Raw genomic sequence first — 27,820 nt, forward strand, 5'->3', positions numbered from 1 at the left:
ATATATATATATATATAAAAACAGGAGCGCTAAAAATATATAAAATATTATATAATATATATATATATATATATATATATATATATATATATATATATATTATATAATATTTTATATATTTTTATTATATATATTAATGTTCAATATATCCGATTTCTTAACCGTTTGACTGCTGAGGAGCGCTATCGCGCTCTTCTTATATTGCGCCAAAAATGCGATAGCGCTCCTGTTTTTTTTTTTTTATGCCAAGACTGCGGAGAGAGTAATAACGCTGCTCTAAATCACTAGAATTTGTGCGTCTGGTGAGCATATGATTTTTAATTGTTGTAATAATATTACATATTCCATATATCTACTTTCTTTTCTTTCTGTTAAATAACGGTGAAAACAATGCCTAAATATTTGGAGTGAAACTGACTCGGAATCGTGGACCGACGATGAAGTGCAAATTTGTGACAACGAAAGTGTGATAGCGGAAGTGATATTTACAATACAAGTGAGTTTAGTGTATTATTACATGTTTCACGTCATTTTAAACAACTTCTGATTCATTTCATTGCTATTGTAAATATTTATTGGAAACCAATAGTGATTCGATGACCCAATGAGGATACGTAATGAAATTATTTTTAAAAATTATGTATGTAATTAATTAAAATTGTTCAAGTTACCCTGCCTACGTGTACAATAAAATACATATAAAGAATAAAACTGGATTTGCAATGGAGTTGGAAAATTAGTTAGTACCTGAGCTATTAAGGTGAGAGTTCCATAGTCACAATGGGCGCCGCAACGAGCCAGTCCTGGCGCCGGTGCACCAAGGGGTGGATAGTAAAGTAGACGTAGCATGGATTCGTTGCCAGATTCCAGCATCCGCGAATGCTTCGAGAGCAGGAAGTCAGGTGATTGCTCTAGACCCACGGCAAGAGCCTGTAAAGGCATACATCACAGGGTTACTTACAGTTAGAGCAGCATGCCTGATTAAAATAATACTTCTAATGCTTCCAGGACGAGAAGAGTAGCTTTAAAAACTGATACACTTAGATAATTCCTTAAACTATTGAAACGAGAGGCTTGCGTCTTTATAAACTGGCAGTAACTCGTCAAATATGATCCGAGTCGCTGAATTCATTCCACTGAAGAATTTTACTGCATTTGCACTACTAATTAACACTCGGACAGCAGGCGCGCGCTTTGCTTGGTCCCAGGGTACAAATATTATTATATTTGACTGTCTAGATTCTGATAATTAATTTAGGCTTTTACACGTATCGTTAAAGGTCTAAAAACTGAGAATAATGAGAATATTACAAATGGCCTACAAACGCCCTAAACAGTTACATTTTTGTGAGGAAGGTTCAGCTCTCGGGTGTTAAAGCGTGGAGCCAAGATACCATGTAAAAATCATCCAGTCAATGGTGGACTCGGATCTTATAGTTCTATGCGTCCAACAATATTCGAAACACCGATTTAAACTGGATTCCGAATATTTTTTGTTCCAAGGGAATTGAATAGCTCGACACAAAAGCTGGGCGAGTGGAAATATTTATGCAGACGGACGAGACACGCTCCGGAAGACAAAGAAGAACAACAGGCTCTGGCTTTTGTGTCGATCGTATCTTGGCTTTCACGCGTTATAATGGCGTTATAATTTCCCGCCTTACGGAATACTATTTAAAAGTCACCACGTTATTACAGTTAAGAGCATGGCGGAGAGTTGTCTGAAATCCCGCGTGAGATCGTCGACGGCCAATTTGAAGCTGGGCACTTCTGCATCGGGTAAAGGTCCTCCACTTCCGGTCACGTTAAAAGCATGCCGGGCTTCTTTCTCGTCGGTGTATCTGTAAACAGGTAAACGATCGTTAACTTGGCAGATTTCGAGAGCTCTCTCGTCTAATTGAAAATTTTCATTTAATTGGGAATTTCGATATTGTATGAATTATACGTAGATGCGCAGTCAATGTATACAGGGTGTCCCGAAAATGTCTCGCAATCCGGAAATGGGAGGTTCCTGAGGTCATATGAAGCAACTTTTTCCTTTGCGAAAATTTTCTCCGTGGCTTCGTTTACGAGTTATTAACGCTCTAATCAATGTTTCCAAGTGACGAATAAAATATATTTCTCGACTATTATCCTCGAGCAACGAATTTTTAGGAAATCGAATGCAAAATCGGTTGTGTTAATCGGTGAATTATGCGATGAATAATTACGTTGATGGTCCAGGTTTGATGTAACCGTGATTGCAGGGCGAGTTTTTTATATATTTGACACGTGTCTCCTCCGGTTGTTCGCAGAAAGCGTCGAGCGCTCTGTAGGCAGCCTTCATCTGTAAACAAACAAAATTTATATTACCCAATAATATTGTTAACAATAATGCTTATTATTCTAATTAGGTTGGTCGATGAATCTACAAATAGTTGCAGCTTTTTTCCCGTGAAAATTGAACAAAAATTAAATAAAAAACTGATAAAATTCAAGATGCTACTAGAAGAATTTTGGCAATTTGTTGATATTTTTTATAACCCATGAAAATGATCCAAGACAGAAATAAAATATTTACGCGATTTCTTGAAAATGAAGAATTTTTTGTAAATAAGTGGCTATCAAAAATCTATGCGTTGGACAAAATCTTTGGACTCTGAAGCATCTTGAGTACATTCACGTCTGTCTCTTATCTTTCTGAGACACTTCTCATCATTACTGCAAGGTACACAGGGTAGATGTCCCAATTACAGTGCCTTCGAGCCAATATTTAAATGCATATTCTGCAGGGTGTCCCAAAAATGTCTCTCAATCCAGAAGGAGGTTCCCGAGATCATTTGAAGCAACTTTTTCCTTTGCGAAAATGTTCTACGACGCTTCGTTTACGAATTATCAACGAAAAACACTGACCAATGAGTGGCGAGCTCGGCCGGCGCGAAGCAGCCGCGCGCCAGTGAGCAGTCGAAGCCCCGTTCCGCTGATTGGCTCGGCCGCGGAGCGGCCTAGCGGCGCGCGCTCGCCTCTCATTGGTCAGCGTTTTTCGTTGATAACTCGTAAACGAAGCGTCGTAGAACATTTTCGCAAAGGAAAAAGTTGCTTCAAATGATCTCAGGAACCTATTTCCGGATTGCGAAACATTTTTGGATCACCCTGTATACAAAATGAATCAGGAACTAATTATGCTCTGCACTCGGTATTAGTAAAATATGTCACCTTGATCGTCGCCTAAGCAATGCTGTTTCGGATTTATGATTGCACAGGTGGAATCGTTATCAGCCGAGCGGAGAAATGACGCTCGAGGCAGAAAATGACTCAAATCGACGCGAGACCTGGCACTGTGGTACGACGAAACTCCTGATAGGACACGATCGTCATAACAATCGTCGATTCTGATGAAACAGCAGTCGGTTTCTGCGTGGATGTTGGCTTCGATCTGTTATGGATTCTGCGTTCTCATTCATTTCGCAATTATTTGCAAACAGAACGCGACTTCGGAACGACGTGAATTTCACAAACGTTTCGCAACATGTGCTCATATTTTACGAAATCCTACTTAAAACCCTTGACACGCCGTTTCCTTCGCAGTCACCGCGATTAGAAATTGCTCGATATTGCAATAATTTCTTAGAAGCGAAAGAAAATCGATGCTTATCGGGCGCCTGAATTCACTGGAATGGTTGAGAGAACATTGATGACAAGAGATTAGAATTTTATTCCAATGTTGAGAATCGAATTTTAGAAATTTTCTAATGATAAGTAATAATAATAATATCTTTGTCACGAATGTATAAAATTTCACAAATAAATATGATGAAGTTTTAAAGGTTTTTAAATCTTTGTCAGTTCAAATCTCGGAAAATTAATATTTCGTTTCGGAGATTCGAAGGTCAACTTTGTTTGTTATTTTTTTTTTTAATAGAATATTATAACTTTTGTAATACGTCGTGAAACGCCCTCTGTGCGTGCGCGCGCGCGCTTGTAAACAAGGAAAAAAATTCCAGAAAAAAAGCAGTGACAGAAGGGGTCAAATATAATATATATACGTATATTAAATATAATATATTATATTATATATAATATATAATACTATATAATACATTATTATAATAATATTATATATATAATATATTATATAATATATTATAATATAATATATTCATTATTATTAACATAAAATATCTTATTATTAATAAAAATCAGCTTATTTTTGTCCCCGGCTTTCGTCAGGAAAAAAAGTGTCGTCGAAATGACTTCGATTCGAACCGCAGCGATCTGCAAAGAAAAACCGGTTCGCCGAAAAGCGCGTGAAAGAATCATCCGAACGGATAAATCTTCGGGAAGCTTCTCGACTTTCAAAAAAAGCTTGTGCAACACGTTTCACACGCGTATCGCGCGAACCAACCCAGCCACTCTGCAGTCGATGATGTATCAGCAGCGCCGAATGTGTAATAATAAAATTTGTCGCAAAAGAAACGAACCGCAACGTCGACGTTCTGCGCGGCGCGAGTCTATTTTTGTGCAACATTCGCCAAAAAGAAAAAAAGAAAACGGAAGAAGGAAAGAAAATACAAGAATTTAACGAGCACGCGGTCGATCCGCCGCGCAACGGGTTTCGATGAACGAGAAACAGTATACGATCGACCCATTATCAGCCATAAACGCGCGATAATCTACAGGGTGTCCCAAAAATGTCTCGCAATCCGAAAGTAGGGGATTCCTGAGGTGATTTGAAGCAACTTTTTCCTTAGCGAAAATGCGATCCGCAGCTTCGTTTACGAGTTATTAACGAAAAACCGGTGACCAATCAGAGGCGAGATCGTTTGGCGCGAGACGGCCGAGCCGTTGAGCGGAACCGGGCTCCGCGCGCTCGTTGGCCGCCGCGCGCTAACCGAGCTCGCCTTTTATTGGTCAGTGTTTTTCGTTAATAACTCGTGAACGAAACCTCGGAGAAAATGTTCGCGAAGGAAAAAGTTGCTTCGAATCACCTCGAGAACCTCCTGTTTCCGGATTGCGAGACGTTTTCGGGACACCCTGTAGAGAGATCGGTGTCGTGTTCGACTCGCGAAGGAGAGAGGAAAAATCTGAAAATAAGGGATCCGAATTGATCTCATCCTCCATTCGACCGTATTTTACACGCATCCGCAACCGAAGGACAGGTTCGACGAGTCGGCGACGCGAGAAAAACTGGAATCCTTCCCGGACAAGCAATCTCATTCGCGTCGGGAAAAAAAGAAACGATTTCCTACGAGGCGGATTCGCCGCGAATGGATAGAACCTGCGCAACGCAGCCGACGGTTCCTAGGAGAAATTGCTCGGCCGCCTTCGATGCGCCGTCGCCGCTGCGCAGTCGTCTGATTGAGCAGCGCTCCACCAACGGCCGAAATTCAATTTCCCGACGCTTCGACCGGCCGGAGCAATAATAACAATAAAGAGCAATAAATTTATCAGAATTATAATAATATAATTATAATAATATAATATATAATTATAATAATATTATTGACAACATTTATCTCATTTGTATTGTTAATACAGTATAGCATAATTGCACTGTGAACATTTTGTTTGTAGTTTAATGTAATTGTCAAAATTTCGACGGAAGACGAACGGCGTTCATTTTTGCACAAATTAGAGTGTAATGCTTTGCAAAATAATATTGTTTTTCATAAAAAAAGCCACCGGCCACCTCGACGTAATTAATACATATTAATATTAGTATTAATATGTATATTAATATATATAATATTATATATAATACTATAATATATGTGTGATACTAACGTATAATTGATACTAATTGATACATATTTTTTACTTGATAATATTTTAGTTCGTGACGAGATGATTTCAACGACTACTTTGAAGCTTGAAACAAAACGTTGAAATAATTTTGATCCCTGGAAACGAATTCCCAGACTACTGTGAGTTGGCTGGGACCTCTCTCTCTCTCTCTCTCTCTCTCTCTCTCTCTCGCGCGCGCGCTTCTGACTCTCGCGCTTCTGACTCTAGTGCGCTCTCTCTCTCTCGCGCTCTGTTTCTCTTGCGCTCTCTCGCACTCGCTCTCTCTCTCTCTCCCTCCCACCCCTCTCTCTCTTTCTCTCTCACACCGTAAGGCACTCTTAATTCGATTCGAGTCGGTATAATTAAAAGCGACGGTTCGTTTCAGCCAATTGACGCATTCAGCTGTACATACGTATGTGTACATCTTTGATGAAGAATGCGACGTGACGTCAGAGCGGAGCGCGGAGCGAACGTTTCGGAGTCGACCGTTTGGAAATTAACCCCCAACGAAGGTAACAGACGGGGCTTCGTACCAGCTTGCGAAATAACACATGCCTTGGCTATTATCTGTGCCGTAATGTCGTGCGCCGGTGTGGGTATACACCTCTCTTGCGCAATGTTTGATAAAGAATTACAAACGTGTACCGACGATAATTTTCCGGGTTACGCGGGAAATTACGCGGAAGTCGTGCGGAGCTCGTACCAGGGGTTTTCTTTCCGGGACACGTCGTCGACGTCGCCGACGACGTCGACGTCGCGCGCGTTCAGTTTCCTTAAATAAACGCGGGGATTTTTATGCAATCCATCGGTTTATTCGACAAGGATACACGGATTATGCAACGTCGATTTAGAGAGAGAGACTTACGTGCATTCGGTGCCGGCGCCATTTTATCTTGTGCATGCGACTTCGACGATGTTTTATTTTGGCCGATTAGAATGCGGATACTCGTGCGAAATGAAAGTGTTTTTTTTTGTGCGCGTCGATTACTAGAGACTGGAAATAAGCAACGACAAAAATTGTTCTTCCATGAACTCGTGCATTATGTTGACAAAATATATGTATACTGGTAGTGTGGAGATCTTTGGGTATTCCCATGGTCAACAAAATAGTAAACAGTTCTATTAATCGGTTGGCTTTACTTATAATTAGTAAGCACTAAGTTCGATTTGTTTTTCATGTTTTGTTTAAATGCGACGCTTTTATAAAATATATTATATATCATATTATATATATATATTATATTCAATATTATATATATATATATATAATATTGAAATGGGCGCATATGATATTTTATTAAGTGTTTTATTCTTAATTTTATTCTTGATATTCTTTGTTAAACTATATATATATATATATAGAATATCAAGAATAAAATTAAGAATAAAACACTTAATAAAATATCATATGCGCCCATTTCAATATTAGAAATATTAGAAAATAAAAATATATAAAAACGATATTTCGTTTTAAATATACAGGGTGTCTCGACTAAAAATATCACATTTTATATTAGAAATATTAGAAAATAAAAATATATAAGAAACGATATTTCGTTTTAAATATACAGGGTGTCTCGACTAAAAATATCACATTTTATATTAGAAATATTAGAAAATAAAAATATGTAAAAAAACGATATTTCGTTTTAAATATACAGAGGGTGTCTCGACTAAAGAAGACTTAGCAAAATATATATTTCCACATCTCTATATCAGAAACATCAGAAAATAGAAATACACAAATACGATATTTTGTTAACTCGTTGCAAAAGACCCACAATTTTCAATGACGATACTTTTACATTATATTTTAGATTATATTTTAAAACAGTTACATATTTCTAAGAGAGCCACCACAATTCAGAGAACAAATATCAAAGAACAATTCTCGTTACACAATTATTTAAAAAAAAGTCAAATAAAAGAGTATCAATCAGCGAGAATTCACTGTATTCCCCGGTCGGCAGAAAACTTTCAGTACCGAAAGAAACGTCTGTCTCGGCTTGCTTTTCCTGGAACATCGGTCATCGGATGCATCGCTGAACCGCATACCAAACAAATCCGCGCGCACGCACACACACACACACACACACACACACACGGTCACGCGTGTGTATGCAAGGATACACGATAAACGATATTCAATAAGTGGATCGTACACGTGGTGTCGTAACTGTCGGACGAATTATCTCGTGGAAATGTGACGAACGGCCTACGATAACGTTTCCTTGCTCTGCGGCGGAGGGGGGGGGGGGGGGGATCTCGAGCGACGTCGGCAAGGTCATCCATCGCGGGATCCGCACGTTTTATCGACGAACCCTTGAAAAGTAGCCGTGCCGCGGGTGACGCGCAACGTTCGCGCGAAAAACCGCGCGGAACAATCGCGGCGGCGCCTTTTTCTTATTCGCGTTCCGCCGTCGGGGCGCGCGGGCGCACCGACGCTTTTCTTCTTTATCTTTCTTTGCGCTTCGCGGTCGCCTTGACTCCTTTTAAATACTGGTTCCAGGCGGGACGGTAATTTTGTAACGCAGCCGAGGGCACGCGAGTTTTGTTACGCGCCCCGAGGTCGTCCTGGACGTAATACGATCGAACACGCCGCACGGTGTACACCGACATCAAAACCTATTTGCGTTTTGTTTAAACGAGCCGCTTCGAAAAGTGTAGCCGTGTCCGTTATCTCGCCTTTATACCGCGTTTACCTTCTAACCTAGCGCGCGCGCGCGCGCCGACTGATTTATTATGAGAAATCGCGGCGCCGTTTCGCGCGTTTTAAATAAATAATTCGAGGATATATATATATATATATATAAATTAATATTAATATTATATTATATATATATAATATTAATATTAATATTATAATATAATCCCGAAATTGTAATTGCAATTAAGCTCGAAACTGGAAACTTCGAAGCTGCCCCAAACAGTTCCGCCATCTGCCGGTCGCGCCTCGCGTTACCGTCGGGAGCGCGTATCGGGGCGTTTTGTTTGTCGTTCAGCTTTTGACATTACTTTCCCCGCGCGGAATATAATCACGCGGCACACAGCCCAAGGACGCGCGATCCTCGGCTCCGTGTTCCATCTCCAGCGATTATATACGGAACGGGTATCGAAGGAAATGCGTACCTTGCATTCCGGAATGCCGTGGTTGACGAGCAAGGCCAGTCCTTTCTCGGACAGCGCCCTTACCAGCTTCGTGGCCACTTGTTTCACGACACCCTTCTGAGGACATCTCTCGGTGCCTGGAACAAGAAAACGAGAAGTCAGCGAGAGAGAAAATTGAAAAGGGGTGGGGGGGCGGACGTGTCTCTCGCCGGCCCGGAGCCCGGCCCACTCGTTTTCTACCCCCTCCCCTGCCGACGGGACCCGAGCTCGAACGATTTTTCTTATTTATTTCCGTATTCCTCTACAGGGCGTCCGAAAAATGTCTCGCAATCCGAAAGTGACGGGTTCCTCGGGTCATTCGAAGCAACTTTTTCCTTTACAAAAATTTTCTCCGAGGCACCGTTAACGAGTTATTAACGAAAAAACAGTGACCAATGAGAGGCGAGCTCGGCTGGCGCGAGGCGACCGAGCCAATGAGCGGAACTAGGCTTCGCGCGCCGGTTGGACGAGCCGCCTCGCGTCAGCCGTACTCGATTCTTATTGGTCACTGTTTTTTCGTTGATAACTCGTTAACGGTGCGAAACGCAAAAAATGTGCTAATCATTATACCGTGCTTTTAATACTAAAAAAAAAAGATTCAAGTCTCTTAGACCAGTTTGTAAAATTGTAAAATTGTTATCTCGTTTTATACAATTAATTCCTCAATTCGTTCTTCAATTAGTTCTAAAATAAAATAATCTAAATAAAATTTCTAATCTAAATAAAATTTCTACTCTAAATAAAATGAATTGAAATGTAACGTTTCAAATAAGTTTGTGACATCAATCGCCAATGAAATGTATACAGTCGTGACAAAACTGAACGTCGAATCAACGTCGACATTGGCGCGAAAGGGGTTAAGGCAATGCGCCGCGCAGAAATGGAATGGCGAACGCGCGGCGACGCCACTAACGGACTAATATTTGCCGACGCAACGATCCTTTTCATTAGCGTAGAAAGAGGGAAACGAGAGCGAGGATAACGGCCGCACGAACGCCGTCTCTCTAAGATTTTCCTTTCTTTCACCGCGACAGAGACACCGGCGTGACTTCGTCGTGAAATTATCGCCGCGACACCCTGTAGAATATTTTACGATCGTCGCGCGCCGTATCTACGATGACGCTCTCTCTCTCTCTCTCTCTCTCTCTCTCTCTCTCTCTCTCTCTCTCTCTCTGTTAACGGTTCCACGACGCGCCGATAGTACGAAATCTCTCCCCTTTTCCTCCCTCCTACCCAAATATCGATTATTTCATTCAGGGAACAGCCATTCATTGATACGCTATCAAAAGCATAACCGTCTTCGGGAAGAAATCATTTTCTTTTTTCGGCCGATAGCGTGGTTGGAAAGAGAAGCGTATTTCTATCTCTCCTCCGATCTTCTGTTTCGTTGAACTTGGAGATAGTCAAATACTCTAAGCAAGGACTAGGGGACGTCTTCCCGCCTGCGCTTCTACTCCGCGGCGGTCGGCTCCCCCCACCATCGGGCTACTCCACGCCACGTTGACCGTCGCGTGCGTGGGGCGAGGTGTCAGACGTCGGCGTGGTGGGGGAAGCCTGCGCGAGAGGAGCGGTGGCTCGCGGGCCGCCGGTTCCCCGGGTCTGCTCTCTAAGCAAATAATTCTTTGGAAATGAATTCTCGAGCGAGAACAATTCTTCATAATTTCTGATCTTTCAATTTCTAGTATTTAACATGCTGGAAGTCGTTGTTCTTGAATTAGTAGCAGAAACGTTTTATTTAACGGCTGTTATAGTGAAAGAATTTCTATTGTAAAATCTCCCCATTTGCATATTGATACACATTTAATTTATCATTTGCTCGATACACATTTAATCGTATCCGTAACGCGATTAAATTGTACGAAAAATATTTTTAACTCGCATTAAATGTAGACACGATTTTGTCATTATCTGTGTTTACGTTACGTCTTATTTGTCTCTGTTCTTCTTGTTAGCTCTTTTTTTTAAAGGGTGTTCAATCTTCTTGTCTGTATCCGGTTCGAAAGAATCTGTAATGCCGTTCGGTAATTAAATTAATAACTAATTAATTCAATAAAAACGTTGAGAAACTTTGCGTACCGTTAACATTTGACCAAATTTCACATTTTAACGAATATGTACACGTTTCATTAAATTTCATTAAATTAAATGTACATATCAAGTTTCAGTTTTTCGTTGAACACGATTTTTAAACTGTTCGATCGATCAACTTGTCCTTCGGCGCGCATCTGCGAAACTGAATTCGTAACGATAGCAAATTGAGCAATTATTTTTACATAAATAAGATAAAGATTCATGAGGATGACGTCAATGATTTTATTTCTGTCAAACAAACAGTATTCCGTCATCCCTCCTGCAATATTCTGTCGGTCCGATATTTTCCACGAAGATTGCGCGCAACGTTTTTTTTTTTACATAAAAATCCTTCGTTAATTAGACGATTACACGTTGCAGAAACAAAGTGAAAATGCTATTAAACTTTGTCGACTTATAATCTTACTATTCAACGGCCAATTGTACTGTTATACAAAAATTCATCGCAAAATTATCGTATTTCCGAGAAATGGTGGGGGGATCCCAAGGTCATTGGAAGTAACTTTTTCCACTACAAAAATTTTCTGTTGTTATTATAATATTATTATTATTTTATATTATTATTATAATAATCATGTATATATAAAATATTAACAATATTGTTATAATAATGTATATATAATATATTAACAATATTATAATAATAATATATATAATATATTAACAATATTATTATGCTGTAATAATAATATTATACAATATAATATATACATATATAATTATTAAATAATACTATAATAACTCGTAAATGTATCTTTACGATACGAATAATCACAAACGAAAAAATTAGTGAACTCGTAATGTTTCCGTAAATCGAACTTCAAATTTCGACTCGTTGCTGCGCAATTTTGGCGCGACGCTTTCCGCAACGGGCGAGAGACCGAAGATCGAACGTTATTATTGGCGACGAACGGCTCTGCCCGCGGCTGCATTCGTTGATCTTTTTTTATCCGGTTCGTTAAACTCTGCGACGATCGTCGGCTTCTCGCGCGCTTTACGCGGCAATCTGCATTAATTGAAAGAACTTGATCGCGCGCCTCGGAGGATCGCACGGTAGCTGGAAACCGTTCGTTCTAGTCCACCGTTGCTCTCATGGATTATATATATATATATATATTAATATAATAATAATAATTATTATATTAATATTATTAAATTATTATAATATTAATTTAATATATTATTGTATATTATAATAATAATAATTATATATAATAATAACAATAATTATTATATATAATTAATATAATAAAAATAAATAAATTATATAATATATATAATAAATATATTAATATTATAATTATTTAATTAATTTTCTTTTTTATATATGTATGTATGTATGTATGTACTTATTCCACGTTTATTAATCGCGAGGATATTTGTTTCGAAAGTGTTAGTGATTTATTGCTCGAGTTGCTCCATCGGTAGGCTTCCGATCGTAAATAACCGCGTATCGGAATTTTCGCTATCAATTGGCATTATTTTTAACCCCGTGGTTCAAAAATATCCTCTTAAACGTGTAATAATAATACTTCAGACGTGTACGGTGGAAAAGCCCCGATTATCCGGAACCCGATCTAAAGGAGAGCTTAAATGCCGTCGGATTAGAAGGCAATTTAATTAATAAATAAACCTGACATTTTTACCGCGTTCTACGATTAATATGTGGGAATTAGTTGTATGCGGAACGAATTAGAATGATCGATCGGTCGGACGTTGGTAATCCGGATAATTCGAATACCGATGTAAATTCTCTCCCTAATTGCCGCCTCAGCTTGTACACACAAAATAGAAAATTCAGGGAGAGGTGATATGATTATTTCATGTTTTTGTAGTTACCGGTTGTCAAGGTTATGTCAACAACTATAGAAACGAGCCGCGAGACTAATCGTACCCCCCCCCCCCATTCCCAAATTGTCCACATTTTTGTTTCCAAGCTGAGCGTCAATTAGGGAGAATTTATTTTTTATTTCACAATTTTTGAAATATAGAAAATTCTTTCTATGGGAAACTACTCGTTGAGAAATTTCTTCATTCAAGGATGTATTGTAGTACAACCCCTGGCAAAAGGTATTGGTTCACCTTTTAAAATGCAATAACTTCTTTAAAATGCGATAACTTTCTTAAAACTCCACTAAACGGCTTGGCTTTCTTTTAAATGTTGAAGGGACAATACACACACACAAGCTGCTGTTTCAACAAAACATCAAAGAAGCAGAAGACGATCGAAAGAGACTTTTCGTTTCGCTTGCAAAGAGTGTCAATGGAAATCTTTGTGTATTCTGCCAGCCGTGTGTATCCCGCACGTGTGTTTCTTGGCGCGAAGCATTTATTATTCGAGCCTCTTGCGATGTGATAAAGGTCACCGGCTCGAAGAGGTCTCTAATCTTTAATGGGACCCGCCGAGGATAACGCGACCACACGATATATTTGCATGCGCCTTGATTCATCGAATAATCCTTGAACGACGAGGTTAGAGCGTTTACCTTCCGACAAACGCGGCATATTGATCGCGCCGGCAAAATACAGGGTGTCCCAAAAATGTCTCGCAATCCGGAAATGGCGGGTTCCCCGGATCATTTGAAGCAACTTCTTCCTTTACGAAAATGTTCTCCGAGGCACCGTTAACGAGTTATCAACGAAAAAGCAGCGACCAATAAGAATCGAGTACGGCTGACGCGAGGCGGCCCGGCCAACCGGCGCGCGAAGCCCACTTCCGCTCATTGGCTCGGTCGCCTCGCGCCAGCCGAGCTCGCCTCTCATTGGTCGCTGTTTTTCGTTGATAACTCGTTAACGGCGCCTCGGAGAAAATTTTTGTAAAGGAAAAAGTTGCTTCGAACGACCCGAGGAACCCGTCACTTTCGGATTGCGAGACATTTTTGGGACAGCCTGTATATTAAAGTATCAATGATTTAGCGTCGCTGTATTAATATTATAATGTATTTAGTGTCGCGCAAAGCGTTAATATGTCGATCGTCGCGCGTACGATCATCGCGGTCGATTTCAATGCGGTGCACCTTGCGCCGAGTGCACGTATTATTGCGGCCGCGGCGTGAATCTTTACGCGTCTCTTTCACGACGGGTGTCGCGCGCGAGAAGTGAAATCAACTTCTCACGATCGAAAAAGTCACGAGAAAGCACCGGTGGTGGCCACGTGTCGCGGTAACAAGATCGGCGAACAAGCTGCGAGCCGTGGTAAGAAGGCGCAGGCGAGTGCACTGTACACGAATCGCGATAACGCGTTGTTATCACCATCTGGCGAAATACGAGAACGAGCCTGGATGCTCCTTATACAATTCGACGTTCCCGTTGGTGTGTGCGCGTGTATGTATATCGCTTATTCGTTTCTCTGAAAGGAAGCAGATCCTTTTTTGTCATGTTATTCCCTTTGGCAAAAATGAAATTGATTTTATTCTAAGTCCGAAGATTAAGATGTCCGAAAATTATGTTACTTGAAAAGAGAGGTTCCAGAGGTCATTTGAAGCAACTTTTTCCTTTACGAAAATTTTCTCCGAGGCGTCGTTAACGAGTTATTAACGAAAAACACTGACCAATGAGAGGCATGCTCGCACAGCGCTAGGCGGCCGCGCCAATCGGCGGAACTGGGCGTCGACCGCTCTTTGGCTCGGACGCCTCGCGCCAGCTGATCTCGACTCTGATTGGTCAACGTTTTTCGTTAATAACTCGTAAACGAAGCCGCGGATCGCATTTTCGCTGAGGAAAAAGTTGCTTCAAATGATTCCGGGAATCCCTCGCTTCTACTTTAATATTCTTTTTATTCCACGTAATAGCAAAATTAAAAAAATAATGTATTTATTCATTGCACGGTGAACTAGTTCCACTAATATTGACAGAAAAATGTTTAATCTTAAAAAAATTATACCGTTTTAAAAGGCGTTGAGTTACTGTAACTGTAACATCAGAACTAATTAATAATTTCAAGTTTTTGTTGAAGATCCGATCCAAAGACGAACGCAATCGTTAAGAAAAATATTGCATACGGTAATAAACATTCGAGGAAACATATGATTTCACTGTGTTTTTTGTTCCTGCGAAATTGCTGACGTAACGAAACCGATGATTAAAATTAGACTCGCACAGCTTGCATTTTTTTTTGTTCGTTCATTGTTCCCATGGGAACAATGCATTGGCGAAATTATTATTCGGTAACGTTGACGTCTATTAATAAATGCCACGGAAACGCGGTGCCTCATCGTGAATTAGAGTGCATCACGTATTTGAGAATAGTCGAAGCGCTATAAATCGGGGAGGGGGAGGGGGGCGGCGTGAATCATGATACAGTAAATTCTCCGTAATTGATGCACGAATTGCGCACATTGGGAATCCTCTTCCCAAATTGGAATTTCGCCCTGTATTTTGCTACCTTTTCATCCTAATTGTGTTAAATAATATTAATAACACTAGTTAATATAATGTATGATAATTAATATAATATTCAGTCCACCGAATATAATAATAACCCAAATAATATAACCTAGTTATTATAATATATAATAACAATAATATTAAGTTAATATAATATATGATAATTAATATAATATCAGTCCACTGAATATAATAATAACCTAAATAAAATTACCTAGTTATTATAATATATAATAATAATAATAATATTAAGTTAATATAGTATTCAGTCCACTGAATATAATAATAACCTAAATAAAATAACCTACAACCGAAAATTTCCGTACGAGATCAGTCAAGATCGTCGCATCATGTTTCAACATTCGAAATAAATGCACGGTTTTCAAAGCACGTTAGAAATCTGTTGTTTTTTTCCCCTTGAACTCGCCCGGAACTCGGACGGAATTGCCTATCGTAGATCACTGCCGCGTTAAAACATTCGCCGCGCGAACTTTATCTCCTTGAATCGCAAATATCTGCGAATAAAGGAAGCAAGGAATAACATAATCCGAGCAGGTAAACAAGATTTAACGTTTCCGGAAGACCGAGAACGTAGGAAGAGTTTCTCCATGGACGATCGGAGCGCACGCACGCCAGTGAAAAGTGAAGGTGACCGCTCACAACAATGAGACAAAACGTGATCCCGTTACCGCACCTTTTTTGCTACCTTTTTATCCTAATTGTTAAATTAAATAACATTAATAATATTAGTCAATATAATATATGATAATTAATATAATATTGAGTCCACTGAATGTAATAATAACCTAAATAAAATAACCTAGTTATTATAATGTATATAATAATAATATTATTATTATTAAGTTAATATAATATGTAATAATTAATATAATATTCAGTCCACTGAATATTAATAATAACCTAAATAAAATAACCTAGTTATTATAATATATAATAATAATAATATTAAGTTTAATATAATATGTAATAATTAATATAATATTCAATCCACTGAATAAAATAGTAACCTAAATAAAATAACGTACAACTTTTTTTCTTTATGTTTACGCTACGCAAAGGCTGCAGCTAATTACGGGTGACGAAGAAAAAAATCGAAACGGTCACCTCGAACTGGTTCGACCCGGAACGCCGATCGTTGTAAACAATTCGCCGGGAAACAATTTCCAATCTTTTTTTTTCACGCGGCCCGTGACTCACTCACTCACTCACTTCCTTACGCAATGTCGGAAGCTCGAGAATAGGGTGCAGAGCGCCGTGTTTCAAATTTTCACGATCTTGGCAGTGTTTTCATCGGTACTACGTTCGAAACGTATTTCATCGCGATGCACAATATTTGTTGTTCGTTCGGATTGATGCTCGTTTACGTCAACGCTTGATATTATGGCAGCTCGCACGTGTGTGCGATGCTTTAATAATTATGCAGGTGATCGCTTTAACAATTATCACGCAAAGGAAAAATATTATATTTGTTAAAATTAAAATATCTCCTGAACTAATGATTTTTTAAAAACATTTACCTTTTTGTAAAGAATATTAAGATGCATGGACTGATGCAATAAAAAATATACGATTCCGTTTAAAAAAACGTTAATGGCCTTCACGTGTCCGCCGCGCCTCCATCTTGCAGAAAACTTTATTATTTTCAAATTGCGTCAATTTCAGTTTTAAAGCCGAGCGCGTCAATTAGGGAGAGACACGGCGCGCGCGGCTAAGCTCGGTCGATTTAACCAATGCCGAGAAAATCCACGCGATCTTTACGGAGAGATCTCCGGTAAGAGCCCCGTTCGTCGGATAATAGTCGACGAAGGCGAAGGTCTTTTGTCACATGGTGTCGTAAATCGTTCCGCCGCGGCAGCTGCTGCTGCTGAAGAGAGAGACCGACCGGGCCGCCGCCGCCGCGTGATCGCATAACCGTAAATCTCCCGATGGAAATCCAATGCAAATACCGGCCCGTCGATCTACGGGCGAATTTTCCGCGTGCGCCGTTCTCCCCCCCACTCCCACTCCGCGCCCGTTTCACTCTCCGTTCACGTGAATAGGCACGGCGGCGCAGGCTTGTGACACACGCCGGGGAGTTGCGCGACACTCAATCGTTTCGCAAACTTTCGACGATAAACTGTCTCTCTGTTTCTCTTTAACGCGACGCGACGCAACTTTATCTCGCCGAGCGCGAGAGCAATTTACGATAGAACGGCGAATTTGATTGTTCGCCGCGCAAGACGAAGTTGTTAGAAAAGATATAACGTATATATACAGGGTGTCCCAAAAATGTCTCGCAATCCGAAAGTGGCGGGTTCCTCGGGTCGTTCGAAGCAACTTTTTACTTTAGAAAAATTTTCTCCGAGGCACCGTTAACGAGTTATTAACGAAAAACAGTGACCAATGAGAGGCGAGCTCGGCTGGCGCGTGGCGACCGAGCCAATGAGCGGAACTGGGCTTCGCGCGCCGGTTGGCCGGGCCGCCTCGCGTCAGCCGTACTCGATTCTTATTGGTCGCTGTTCTTTCGTTGATAACTCGTTAACGGTGCCTCGGAGAACATTTTTGTAAAGGAAGAAGTTGCTTCGAATGATCCGAGGAACCCGTCATTTCCATTTGGGACACCCTGTCTGTTGTATACCGATTTCTAGCCGGTTCTCGCGGGGCCGAATCGAACGCGAAATTATCTCACGATTTATCTCGGCTCCCGTCGCAATGGTGATAATAATAATAATAATAACGATGCTCTCTCTCTCTCTCTCTCTTTGCCGGCTGAACTTTTGAGCTCGTTCCGTAGCTTCGTTCTGTATCTTTCTCTCGTTGCAATCTTCTTCGGTTTACGAGAGGACCACTTGAGATCGCTTAAACCCGTAGAAAGCGGCGTCGTAATTTCGTTTAACGAACGGTGTGTCGCTTGTTCGGGACAGATATCTCGTGCTCGAACTTTCTTAGATCGGCGAAGAGTATGTGGAACCATTTATTATGTATTTTATCATACATTTATTATTATTATATATATATTTATTATCTTTCTTATATTTACTATATTTACTGTATTTATATATTTATTATATTTACTATATTTCTAGTATTTACTATCTTTAACATATTTATTATCTTTATTATATATTATTTGTTATATATAATATACATTATATCTTTGTGAAAGAAAAAAAAATCGAAAACCAGTTCCAGTATTAAATACAATTCAGTCGAAAAGAATTGTAGAATGTAGATCTTGCTTAACGTTATGTCAAGGTTAAATTTCGTTTGAACAATATGAAAAGAAAATAGTGAACGAAAAACAACCTTGACAAACCACGTGGAATTACGCTCGCATGAAGAAGGACAAAACACGAAGCACCGTCAAGGTGAAAAGAACATCTGAAGATATCTTGTCGTCGCGATAACAGTAAAAAAAGAAAAAAAGAAGAAAAACGAGAATGATCCAGCGACTTTTGGTGTACATAACACGCGCGTACGTAGAGCCTTAAAAATTCCGTGACAAACGGACTCTGGTCTAAAACCATATTGTCCAGTCGCCTTGTTTCGAATGTATTTTAAGCTGCTGACGAAGCTATTCGAACGGATTTTAAGGGTTTATGCTCGATGAGAAATTGTAAAAGAAAAGAAGAAGAAAGAGGAAGAAGAAAAACGGCCCCTTTCGAACAGGCCCAAAGCGGTCGTAAAATGGCTTCTAGAGGGAATTTTCCTCGGTGAAAAGGGCCCTTAGGGTAGATATTGCTAATGACAGCCCCCCTCCCCCCGAGCTGGCACTCTAAGATTATTATTTAATTACCCTAGGTCGTAAATTGCATGCTGCTGCCGTCGGGGACTTGCCAGGGCCTCGGTCCGAAAAGTAATTAGTTACGGCTGTCCTAAGCTTCTCGCATTTAAAGTGACAGCCGACCAGGGATTACGAAATAAATAAATAAATAAATTTCGAAAGTAACTGCTTCGGACGGTTGTTATATCGGTACTGACTGTTAAACAGTTACGGGGAACCGAAAAAGTTTCACAACAGACGACGACGCTCAGATTGTAAATAGGGATTTGAAAAACATTTTAATATCTTTTGCAGTCGAAGCTATTTGAACTCGAAATCCGAAAGATATTTTCTGATTTATGATATTTCTATTTTATATAATAATACTAAAAATTATGTAATAATAATAATTATATAATAATTATAATATAATTATATATTAACAATTATATAATAATTATATATTAATAATTTTTTATTATTATTAATAATAATCTATTTTTTATATATAATTTGTTTGCGAATTATGCATATGTAATTGAGTCTATTGGCACTAATGTTTATTCTACTGCCAACGTCTATTTGGCAGTGCAATGCGATTTTAACAGTTTCTTAAAAAATATGAACGAATCTGACGCTCTTACAATAATTTTGAAAAAAGAGTATATCAATTTCTAGTGGCGCCACGAAGCAAGAAAGAATTTACGGAAGACTATAACATATTGTCCTGAGTGTCCAGAGTCACCCCAGTTATGTTTACAATGTTTCAACGAACTCCATCGTTAACTAATAAAATGTTATAATATTTTAGAAACAAATTTAAGTATAATCTGTTAGTATCAGTATATTTTATATTTTATTATATTATTTTATTATTAGTATAAGTATATTTTTATGTACATCAGTTTGTGGACAATCCGAGCGTCAATTAGAGAGACATTACTGTACAGTAATGTCTCCCATACTGACGCCCAGATTGCGCACAAAAATGGACAATTTTAGAAGAGGATAAAAAATGGATAATTTGCCTTGCGGCTCGTTTTTATAATTGTGGACAATTTATAACTATAAAAATGACCCGCAAGGATCGAATAATCATGTCGTCCAAGATGGACGCCACTCTGTCCAGCATGAACGCAGGCTTTTAAACGGACTCGGGGCTGCTGCGTCGAAGGCGTGCACATTAATCGGCCGAATGTGACGGCGAATAATCATATGAAAAGGTGTCGCCGCACCGGTAACAGGTATATATATATATATTCGATCGTTATGTATCGGGCGAAAGTATCAGTGCGACTGCCGCTGCCAGGAGAAACCGGCGAAAATTTTCTCCTCGCGGCGTTTGCACCCTAGAAACTCGGGCTTAGGTCGGTACTAATACCCGGGGAATTACGAGTGTTTCAAATATTGGTAGATCTGTCTGTCTGTTCTATTCACGGGTCGAAAGTGTGCTCGCTCGGATCTCCCGAGCCTCTCGGACCGGCGGCGACGCGTTCCTTTGTACAGTGGCCCGCAAAAGTATTGGCGCGCTTTTTAAAACGTGATAACTATATATTTTAAAATTCAACTAAATGACTTGAATTTTTGTTTGGGTCTAATAAACGACGACTGAAATACTTTTCTTTTTAATTTTGCTGTTACAGTAATTTAAAATATTCTGCAATAAATATTGTATGTTAATATTATATTAATATTATAGTATTATAATATATAATATTATTACTATTATTAATAATATTATATACTACAATATTATTATTATTATTATTATTAATATTATATATATATAATATAGTATATATATAGTATATTTTATATAGTATATATAGTATAAACGAGCCGCTCGAATAATCGTATCTCCTCTTCCGAAATTGTCCATTATCGTGCGCAATCTGAGCGCGAATAAGGGAGAAATTGCTCAAAAAGTTTCGACGGTCGGCTCTCGAAATAAAATTTGCTTCGCGTCGAAAAAAATTCGAATTAAAGGTCTGCGAGCACGCTGCCAGTATTTGATTCGATGATTCATACGGTTCGCGACTAGAAAACGAAAATATTGACTGAAATGACACGGTAGTATCAGCTTTGCGCGAAATAATCTAGACCACGAGGGGAGGGGGGGGGGATCTGTTGCGCTCGCAGAAGTAACTCTACGCTCGACAGCTCTAATTCCTCGTACAACACGAACGACGTCTCTCGGAAGCATCCTCGAAGAGCACGTGAACACGCAGCCGGCGTTTCCTCGAGGCTTCGCCGAAGATCGGAACGATCTTCGTTCCCGTTTCGAAAATACCGTAAATTATCCGCGCGTCGAGAGCTGCGAATAACGCGGGACTTACGACAGCGGCGTGTTGCGGAGGGTAAATATAAGGGATGAAATATAAAAAAAAATGTAAATTAAAAGTGTAGGGATAAAATATAAGAAATATAAATTGAAAATATAGGGATAAAATGTAAGAACTATCGGATGCCCTGGCGCAACGCGCGATCAATTCCGTTCGCTTCGCGGCGACGCGTCGGCGGTCCGCGGCGGCCGAATGAAACGTATTCGCGTCCGCGAGGCGTTTCTTGCGGCGCGGCGTCGTCTCCACGAGCCGCGGAATCGTGTTCGATTTATCGGGAGGCTCGATCGCAGGTAGTCCAACACGACGCGCGCGCGCGAGCGAGAGAGATCGACTGGACGGAGTGACGGCGATAAAACGCGATCGCGACGCACGATAACGGTACACGCGAGTACCGTGTGAAAACAAAACTCTTCGTTGCGTTCGAAACGGTTCGCGGTGTCGGCGGCGGCGAGGCTCCGCCTTTCGACGGCGCTCCCGTGAATACGAAATACATAACACCATATGACCATCGAAGGTAGTCTTATATTTTATCTCTATATTTTTAATGTACATTTTTTTATATTTTATCCCTATATTTTTAATTTATATTTCTTATATTTTATCTCTATATTCTCCTTTTAGTCTTCTGTGCTTAGGGGCTGGCTAAGATCGTTTGGATTGACGCTGGATATATATTTATGCACTCGCGGCCAATAAAAGTCTCCGCAACAGCAATGAAACGCGCGAACCTTCGGCAGACCTCGAATGCAACATTGATGTCTGATCGCGTTTGCTTTCGTTCTGCATCGATTCATCGAAATCGGGAATTCCGAATTTTTTATTTCGAAGTAGAGTCTGATGATGATTCAGAGCGACTTTGGTGCATCCTGGGCCAAAGAAAACAACCTGTCCGCCGGGGCGGCGGTAAAGCGACAGCTGTGTTGCACGTGAGAGATACAGTGAATTCTCCCTAATTCGCAATTTTCGCGATTATTCGAGCCTTGGGGCTTGTTTTTATATGGTAGATTCTCTTAGATTGTCACTCGATGTGTATAGCAAGGTCAATTGTATTTTTAAAAGTGCGAAGATTCATTCTTCTCCTAAGGATTTCTCTTATTCTACTCTAGAAGTCTGTGAGAGATTGATTCTCTTATTTGCCGTTCCTTAAATAATTCTGTAAAAATAATTGTTCGCTTTAAACTGCGTTTCTTGGTTTACTATAATACTTGGTACACTATAATAGTATACATAATATATATAATATATATACTATAATAGTATATATAATGGTATACATAATAATATATATAATAATATACATATATAGTATAGTAGTAATATATAGTAGTACTATAATAGTACGCATATAATAGTTTTATAGTTACCTTTATCAAGCTCCCTAAAATATCTTAATCGTATTAAGTCTCATCTACGATGCAATATCACTTGAATTATTCAAAAGATATTCCATGCTCGTTGTTAAAAAAGTTTTTCCAACGTCACATAAATTTAACGCTGAAAGAACACACAATTTTCATCTGCGACAGAGAAATCTTTTCTAGTACCTTAGAACACAAAAATCAAAATATCTCGAAACGAAATATCCAAATATACATATAACTTATACGTAAATAACTTACATTATTTTCAAATCCACCGGCGCATATTGTACAATAATTATATCATTTCTTCACAAAAGTATTTGTCCGTGACAAATAATACCAAAATCCGTTTACTATTCCAAACATAATTAGTCCAATTCACATATAACCTCTAACAGAATCAGCAACTTCGCGAAAACACATTTATTATTTGTCAATTTTCAGACGCACAACCAGCGAACAAACAGCGAAAACGTATCGTTGCGCGCGATTCTTTAAAAATTGAAACGGAAGCGAATAGTCATGAATTTTAATCGCCCGGCTCGCCGCGATAAATAAGTGAAAGTAAACGTGTAAACAAATTCGTTGCGAACGCGCCGCGAATTCCCGAGGAATAAAAGAATATCCGCGCAGCATATAGCCGGAGGATGCGCTACTCCTTCGCGCAGCATGGTGCGCGCGCATCGAAATCACGATCTCGTAACGGCCGCACGGCGACAGTTGAATAACAGTCCGTCCGTATATGACCGCGTGCAACGCGAATAATGTCCGGCAATTAAAACGCGCGGTTGCGGACGATGAAAGTGAATTCGAAGATTGCTATCTAGATCGTTCCGTCTTCAACGATTTAATCGGCGCGTACGAACGATCCGCGAATGGAAACTCTGCCTCTGCCACCGTAGCCGGCCGGACGCGCGTTTCCAAAACGCGACGATTTCCGCCGTTTCTAGCCGCGCATTTCGTTGGCAGAGAATTTAGCGAGAAACGCGAACTGTGTCGAAGAGGTGTAACGCCCGTCGTACCGCCTCCAGAGAATAATCATTTTGCAGAGTGTGACGCAAGTCGGTGAATCGGACGTTTGTATTTTTTTTTTTTCGCTGGGAATCGTTCCCCCGGAAACGGCGAGGTCGGCCATCTTTCCCGTTTCACAGGCCGTCGAACTCGAGGCAGACACTCGGCTCGCCCGTCATCCGAATAACTTCTGTTTTTTTTAAATTATTATAATATTATTATATATTATATAATTATTATAATATTATTATAATGTTATTATAATATTATATAATTATTATATTTTTTTTTTAATTATTCATCGCCAACGAACAAACCGGTCGTATTAAATTCGTCGCCTAATTATGGATATCAAAATTACTTCCACGTACATATACAGGGTGGGGCATTTGAAACCGTAAATAAAGACAAAGACACCGTAATACCTCGCTTGTTTTTGACAATAGAAAGAAAAGTGTCGGACAAAAGTTGTTTGACTTCAAGGGGCACGTAATATGATGTCGATGATGTTTTTACAGATGCAGGCGTAGAGGACGTATGAAGGTCAAACTTGTCTTTTTAAATGGGACGGTCTAATTTTTCGTTTATATTCTGATAGAGCCTTTCGAGACGAATACAGTGACCTATGAATGAAGGTCGTTCAAGGTCATAACATATGAAGCAGTCAGACCTACATTTGTCAATGCTGTTGCATATTGTGAAAATGTTTCGAGAAACAGGAAGCGCGGCGAACAAAACACCCGATCGAGCTGAAAGAGTGGCTAATGAGGCGAATCAGATAAATATTTTAACCGCTGTAGAACAACATCCGCGTGTTAGTATGTATAAGGAAACTTGAACGCGACGGAAGAATTTGTTTTCCATTGTGGTTCATGTGTTGCGACCTTGAATGATCCGAGGAACCCGCCACTGTCGGATTGCGAGACATTTTTGGGACACTCTGCATAATAATAACGATAAATATAGGGGCTCAGTAATTGGCTCCCCCGTGATAGCACAGTAGTAGAGTGGCGCTATCGTAGTTGCACGCGAAATGAGCCAAGAAGCTGCGAGATTATGCGCGACCTCGTTTTTTCCCTCGATTCGCGAGTTTTCATGGTCAGTGTTCCGCGGCGAACGCCGTCGGTTCTCGACAGAACCGGAACCTTTGTTCTTGCCACATCGGGATCGAGAAATCTCGAGAAACTCGGCGGCGCCGAACAAAATCGCGACGAAATTTCCACCCGGCTAAACCGTAATTAATTTAATTCGCTCGACGTTGAAACCCCTCGTCGTACAAGAAAAGAAACACGCGCGTTGAAATATTTATGAACTCTTTTTTTTCTTCTTTTTCTTTTCTTTCGCGCGATTATCATCGACGAAAATACATACAACATACTTCGGAATCGCTATCAGCGATGAATAAGAAGCGTTTTTTATGGTTACACGATACGCATTAAAGAGTTTCGTAACGACCACCGGTGAGAACGGCCGGCCTAGAGTGGGCAGGTTCAAGCAAATTCTAGCTTTTATGGCGAATCTTGGGAACGTGACGGACAACGTTAAAAATAAATCGAATGTAATTCCTACCGAGAACTCGTTGATAGAGTTTTGAATGACCGGCGCTGACGCAGGAAAAGAAATCTTTTGAATAATGCATTCGGAGGGAATTATTATATCGCGACGTTTGAGACTGGCTATCCTCACAGAATATAAGACCGGATTTTTAAACAGTTTTTCTAATTCTTCTGCCTATAAAAAGTCTTTGAAAAAAAAACCTCGACGAGGAGAGAAAAGGAAACGAAGATATTGTGTGTGAGAATTTCTAACTTTTTCGAACTAGGAGAACTTTTTCAGATCTCCTTGGCAACTCGAATTTATTTATTTGTCGACTGGCGAGTGTAAAATGCACGTTGGTAAAAAATTGCTGTGTTCGCGACCATAGAAATTTGCTTCCATGGCCATCTCAAATTTTTTTATTCTATATTTGTTTATTCTAATTTTTTTTTTTAATTTCTAATCCTGTATTTTCGTTATGCTATGTTTTTTTATTCCATATTTTTTTTATTCTATATTAATTTTAAAGTGTGCCATCTTTTCGTCCCACCCCGTATAAAACTGGAAAGTACTGTAACCGACGGTTACGTTCGCCGAGAGAGGCCATCAAGAGGACAAAGGGTTAATAATTCCAAGAAAAACGAGTCGACGACTATGCATTCGTCTGTGATAGCAATCGCGTTACCGTTGTGCCACGCGCGCGCTAGAAAATCCGGGCCGATCGAAAGCTGAATGAACAGCGCCAAGAGAGAGAAGTATATAAGTCCACCGGACGCCGATGCTTGCGCAAGTACAAAAATTTTGCAATGGCCGCTGCGCGCCTACGTGTTTTCTCCAGATGCCCCGAGAGATCGTCGTCGGTCTCTCATGTGCGCTGTGCGCATTCCGCGCGCCACCATGGCGCTCTGGCGTCACGAGAATTAACTGTGGCTCTTATATAGGTCCACCGTGGGGGCACGCTGTACCACCGCGTGACTTATTATAGCGCTGTGCACCGAGTGCCCTGCCGCAAGAGAAAATTGCGACTGCGATATTTGGAGATACGAATTTGGGACAGCCGACTCGCGGCGTCACTGTAGTTTCAGCGATGACTTTGAGTCCGCAGTTCGAGAGAAAGTGATCCCTTTTTTTCCAAGATGTTCGACTCTTGGAAAAATTTCGGCTAGAATTCTTCAATTTTCAGTGTCCAGAACGACGATGATTTTGTTATAAATTATTGTAATTATTTTCGAAAGAAGCTTCACAGCACCTAATTGATTTAATAGTTCAAATAATTGATATTAATATTTTTTAAGTCTTTTTAATATATATATATAGTTATATATATAATAATTTTAATCCAAATGATAATTTTTATATTATTTATAATAATTATTATATTATTTATATTTTATTATATTTATTATATATATTATATTATTTATATTTTATAATATAATATTTTTAAATAATAATTTTATTTCAAATACCAGCGATGCATGAAAGCGAATAAAAGTCTGAACCAGTTATTGTAAATTATTGCAAATTAGTTTAAACAACAACAGAGTTACAATCGTTAATTAATGTAAAACGTATAATTAATCTATGCGGAACGGGTGTAAAATTGTTTGATTGTACTCGTCGAAGATTGCGACTCGAACCTTTCGCTACCGTAACTCAAGACCAATCAAGATGCTTCGAGAATATCATTACCAGTGCAGGGGGCAAACGGATGTCTGCTTGCGAAAACAGCAAGTTTTTTTTAATATTAAAACTTCAGGAATAGAATTTATTATTTTGATAAAGTATCGTGTTTACGAATTAATGAACCAGATAATGCGCGAACGATAGTTAAAAATATGTTTACTCCGCTGTGAGCACCGATTTCGTTATGACGCGCGCTCTGTACGTCGATTACATGAGGCTCTCTCGTAACTGCTGTCGGAAATGTGGTTTCAAAAAAAAAAGATGACCGTCGCAAGGCTATAATATTCGGTAACAGCAATTATTATTTATGCCACTGGTATCGCGATTCTGATTTTGCAAAGTTTTTCCAATATTATTGCAAAATTATAGACTCTATAAAAACAATATAAGTGTTATACTGTTATTGTAGTATTTTATGATAGATAAAATACTATTACTTATATATTATTATAGTACTACTATAATATATAGTATAGTATTACTACACTATAGTACTATAGTATTATTATAGTATAGTACTATAATAGTACTCTTATTGTACTATACTATACTATATTATTATAGTACTATTATAGTACTATACTATTATTATAATATTTTATGATAGATAAAATACTATTTAAGATCGCAAGAATAATAACACGCTGGAGAACAATGCGATTAAGGCGAAAACTGTGACGATGCAATTCTGATTCCGCTAATTTCGCAGATGATTATAGAGTCCAAAAATGGCC

At 39.4% G+C, this 27,820-nt stretch overlaps 1 protein-coding gene and 3 long non-coding RNA genes across 4 annotated transcripts in view; 1 reads left to right on the plus strand and 3 right to left on the minus strand.

Moving 5' to 3' along the window:
- Positions 1-27,820, minus strand: part of LOC117221156 (uncharacterized) — a 37,900-nt gene that overhangs the window by 1,249 nt on the left and 8,831 nt on the right. Inside the window, exons 3-6 of the mRNA XM_033471872.2 lie at positions 8,893-9,008; positions 2,211-2,326; positions 1,697-1,841; positions 748-930 (exon numbers count right to left, since the gene is read on the minus strand). Coding sequence (XP_033327763.1) covers positions 748-930; positions 1,697-1,841; positions 2,211-2,326; positions 8,893-9,008 — 560 coding nt within the window. The remainder of the gene's footprint in view (positions 1-747; positions 931-1,696; positions 1,842-2,210; positions 2,327-8,892; positions 9,009-27,820) is intronic.
- On the plus strand, positions 70-727 carry LOC143260661 (uncharacterized). The gene is made up of 2 exons (XR_013034945.1): positions 70-496; positions 668-727. It is a non-coding gene; the product is annotated as an uncharacterized LOC143260661 (long non-coding RNA).
- Positions 10,692-12,072, minus strand: LOC117221159 (uncharacterized). The gene is made up of 2 exons (XR_004490425.2): positions 10,987-12,072; positions 10,692-10,916 (listed from the first exon to the last, which is right to left on the minus strand). It is a non-coding gene; the product is annotated as an uncharacterized LOC117221159 (long non-coding RNA).
- LOC117221158 (uncharacterized) lies at positions 20,269-27,492 on the minus strand. Its single transcript, XR_004490423.2, has 3 exons — positions 23,112-27,492; positions 22,857-22,986; positions 20,269-22,645 (listed from the first exon to the last, which is right to left on the minus strand). It is a non-coding gene; the product is annotated as an uncharacterized LOC117221158 (long non-coding RNA).

Source organism: Megalopta genalis, chromosome 16, assembly GCF_051020955.1.
Source record: "Megalopta genalis isolate 19385.01 chromosome 16, iyMegGena1_principal, whole genome shotgun sequence".
In the NCBI taxonomy this organism is placed as follows: domain Eukaryota; kingdom Metazoa; phylum Arthropoda; class Insecta; order Hymenoptera; family Halictidae; genus Megalopta; species Megalopta genalis.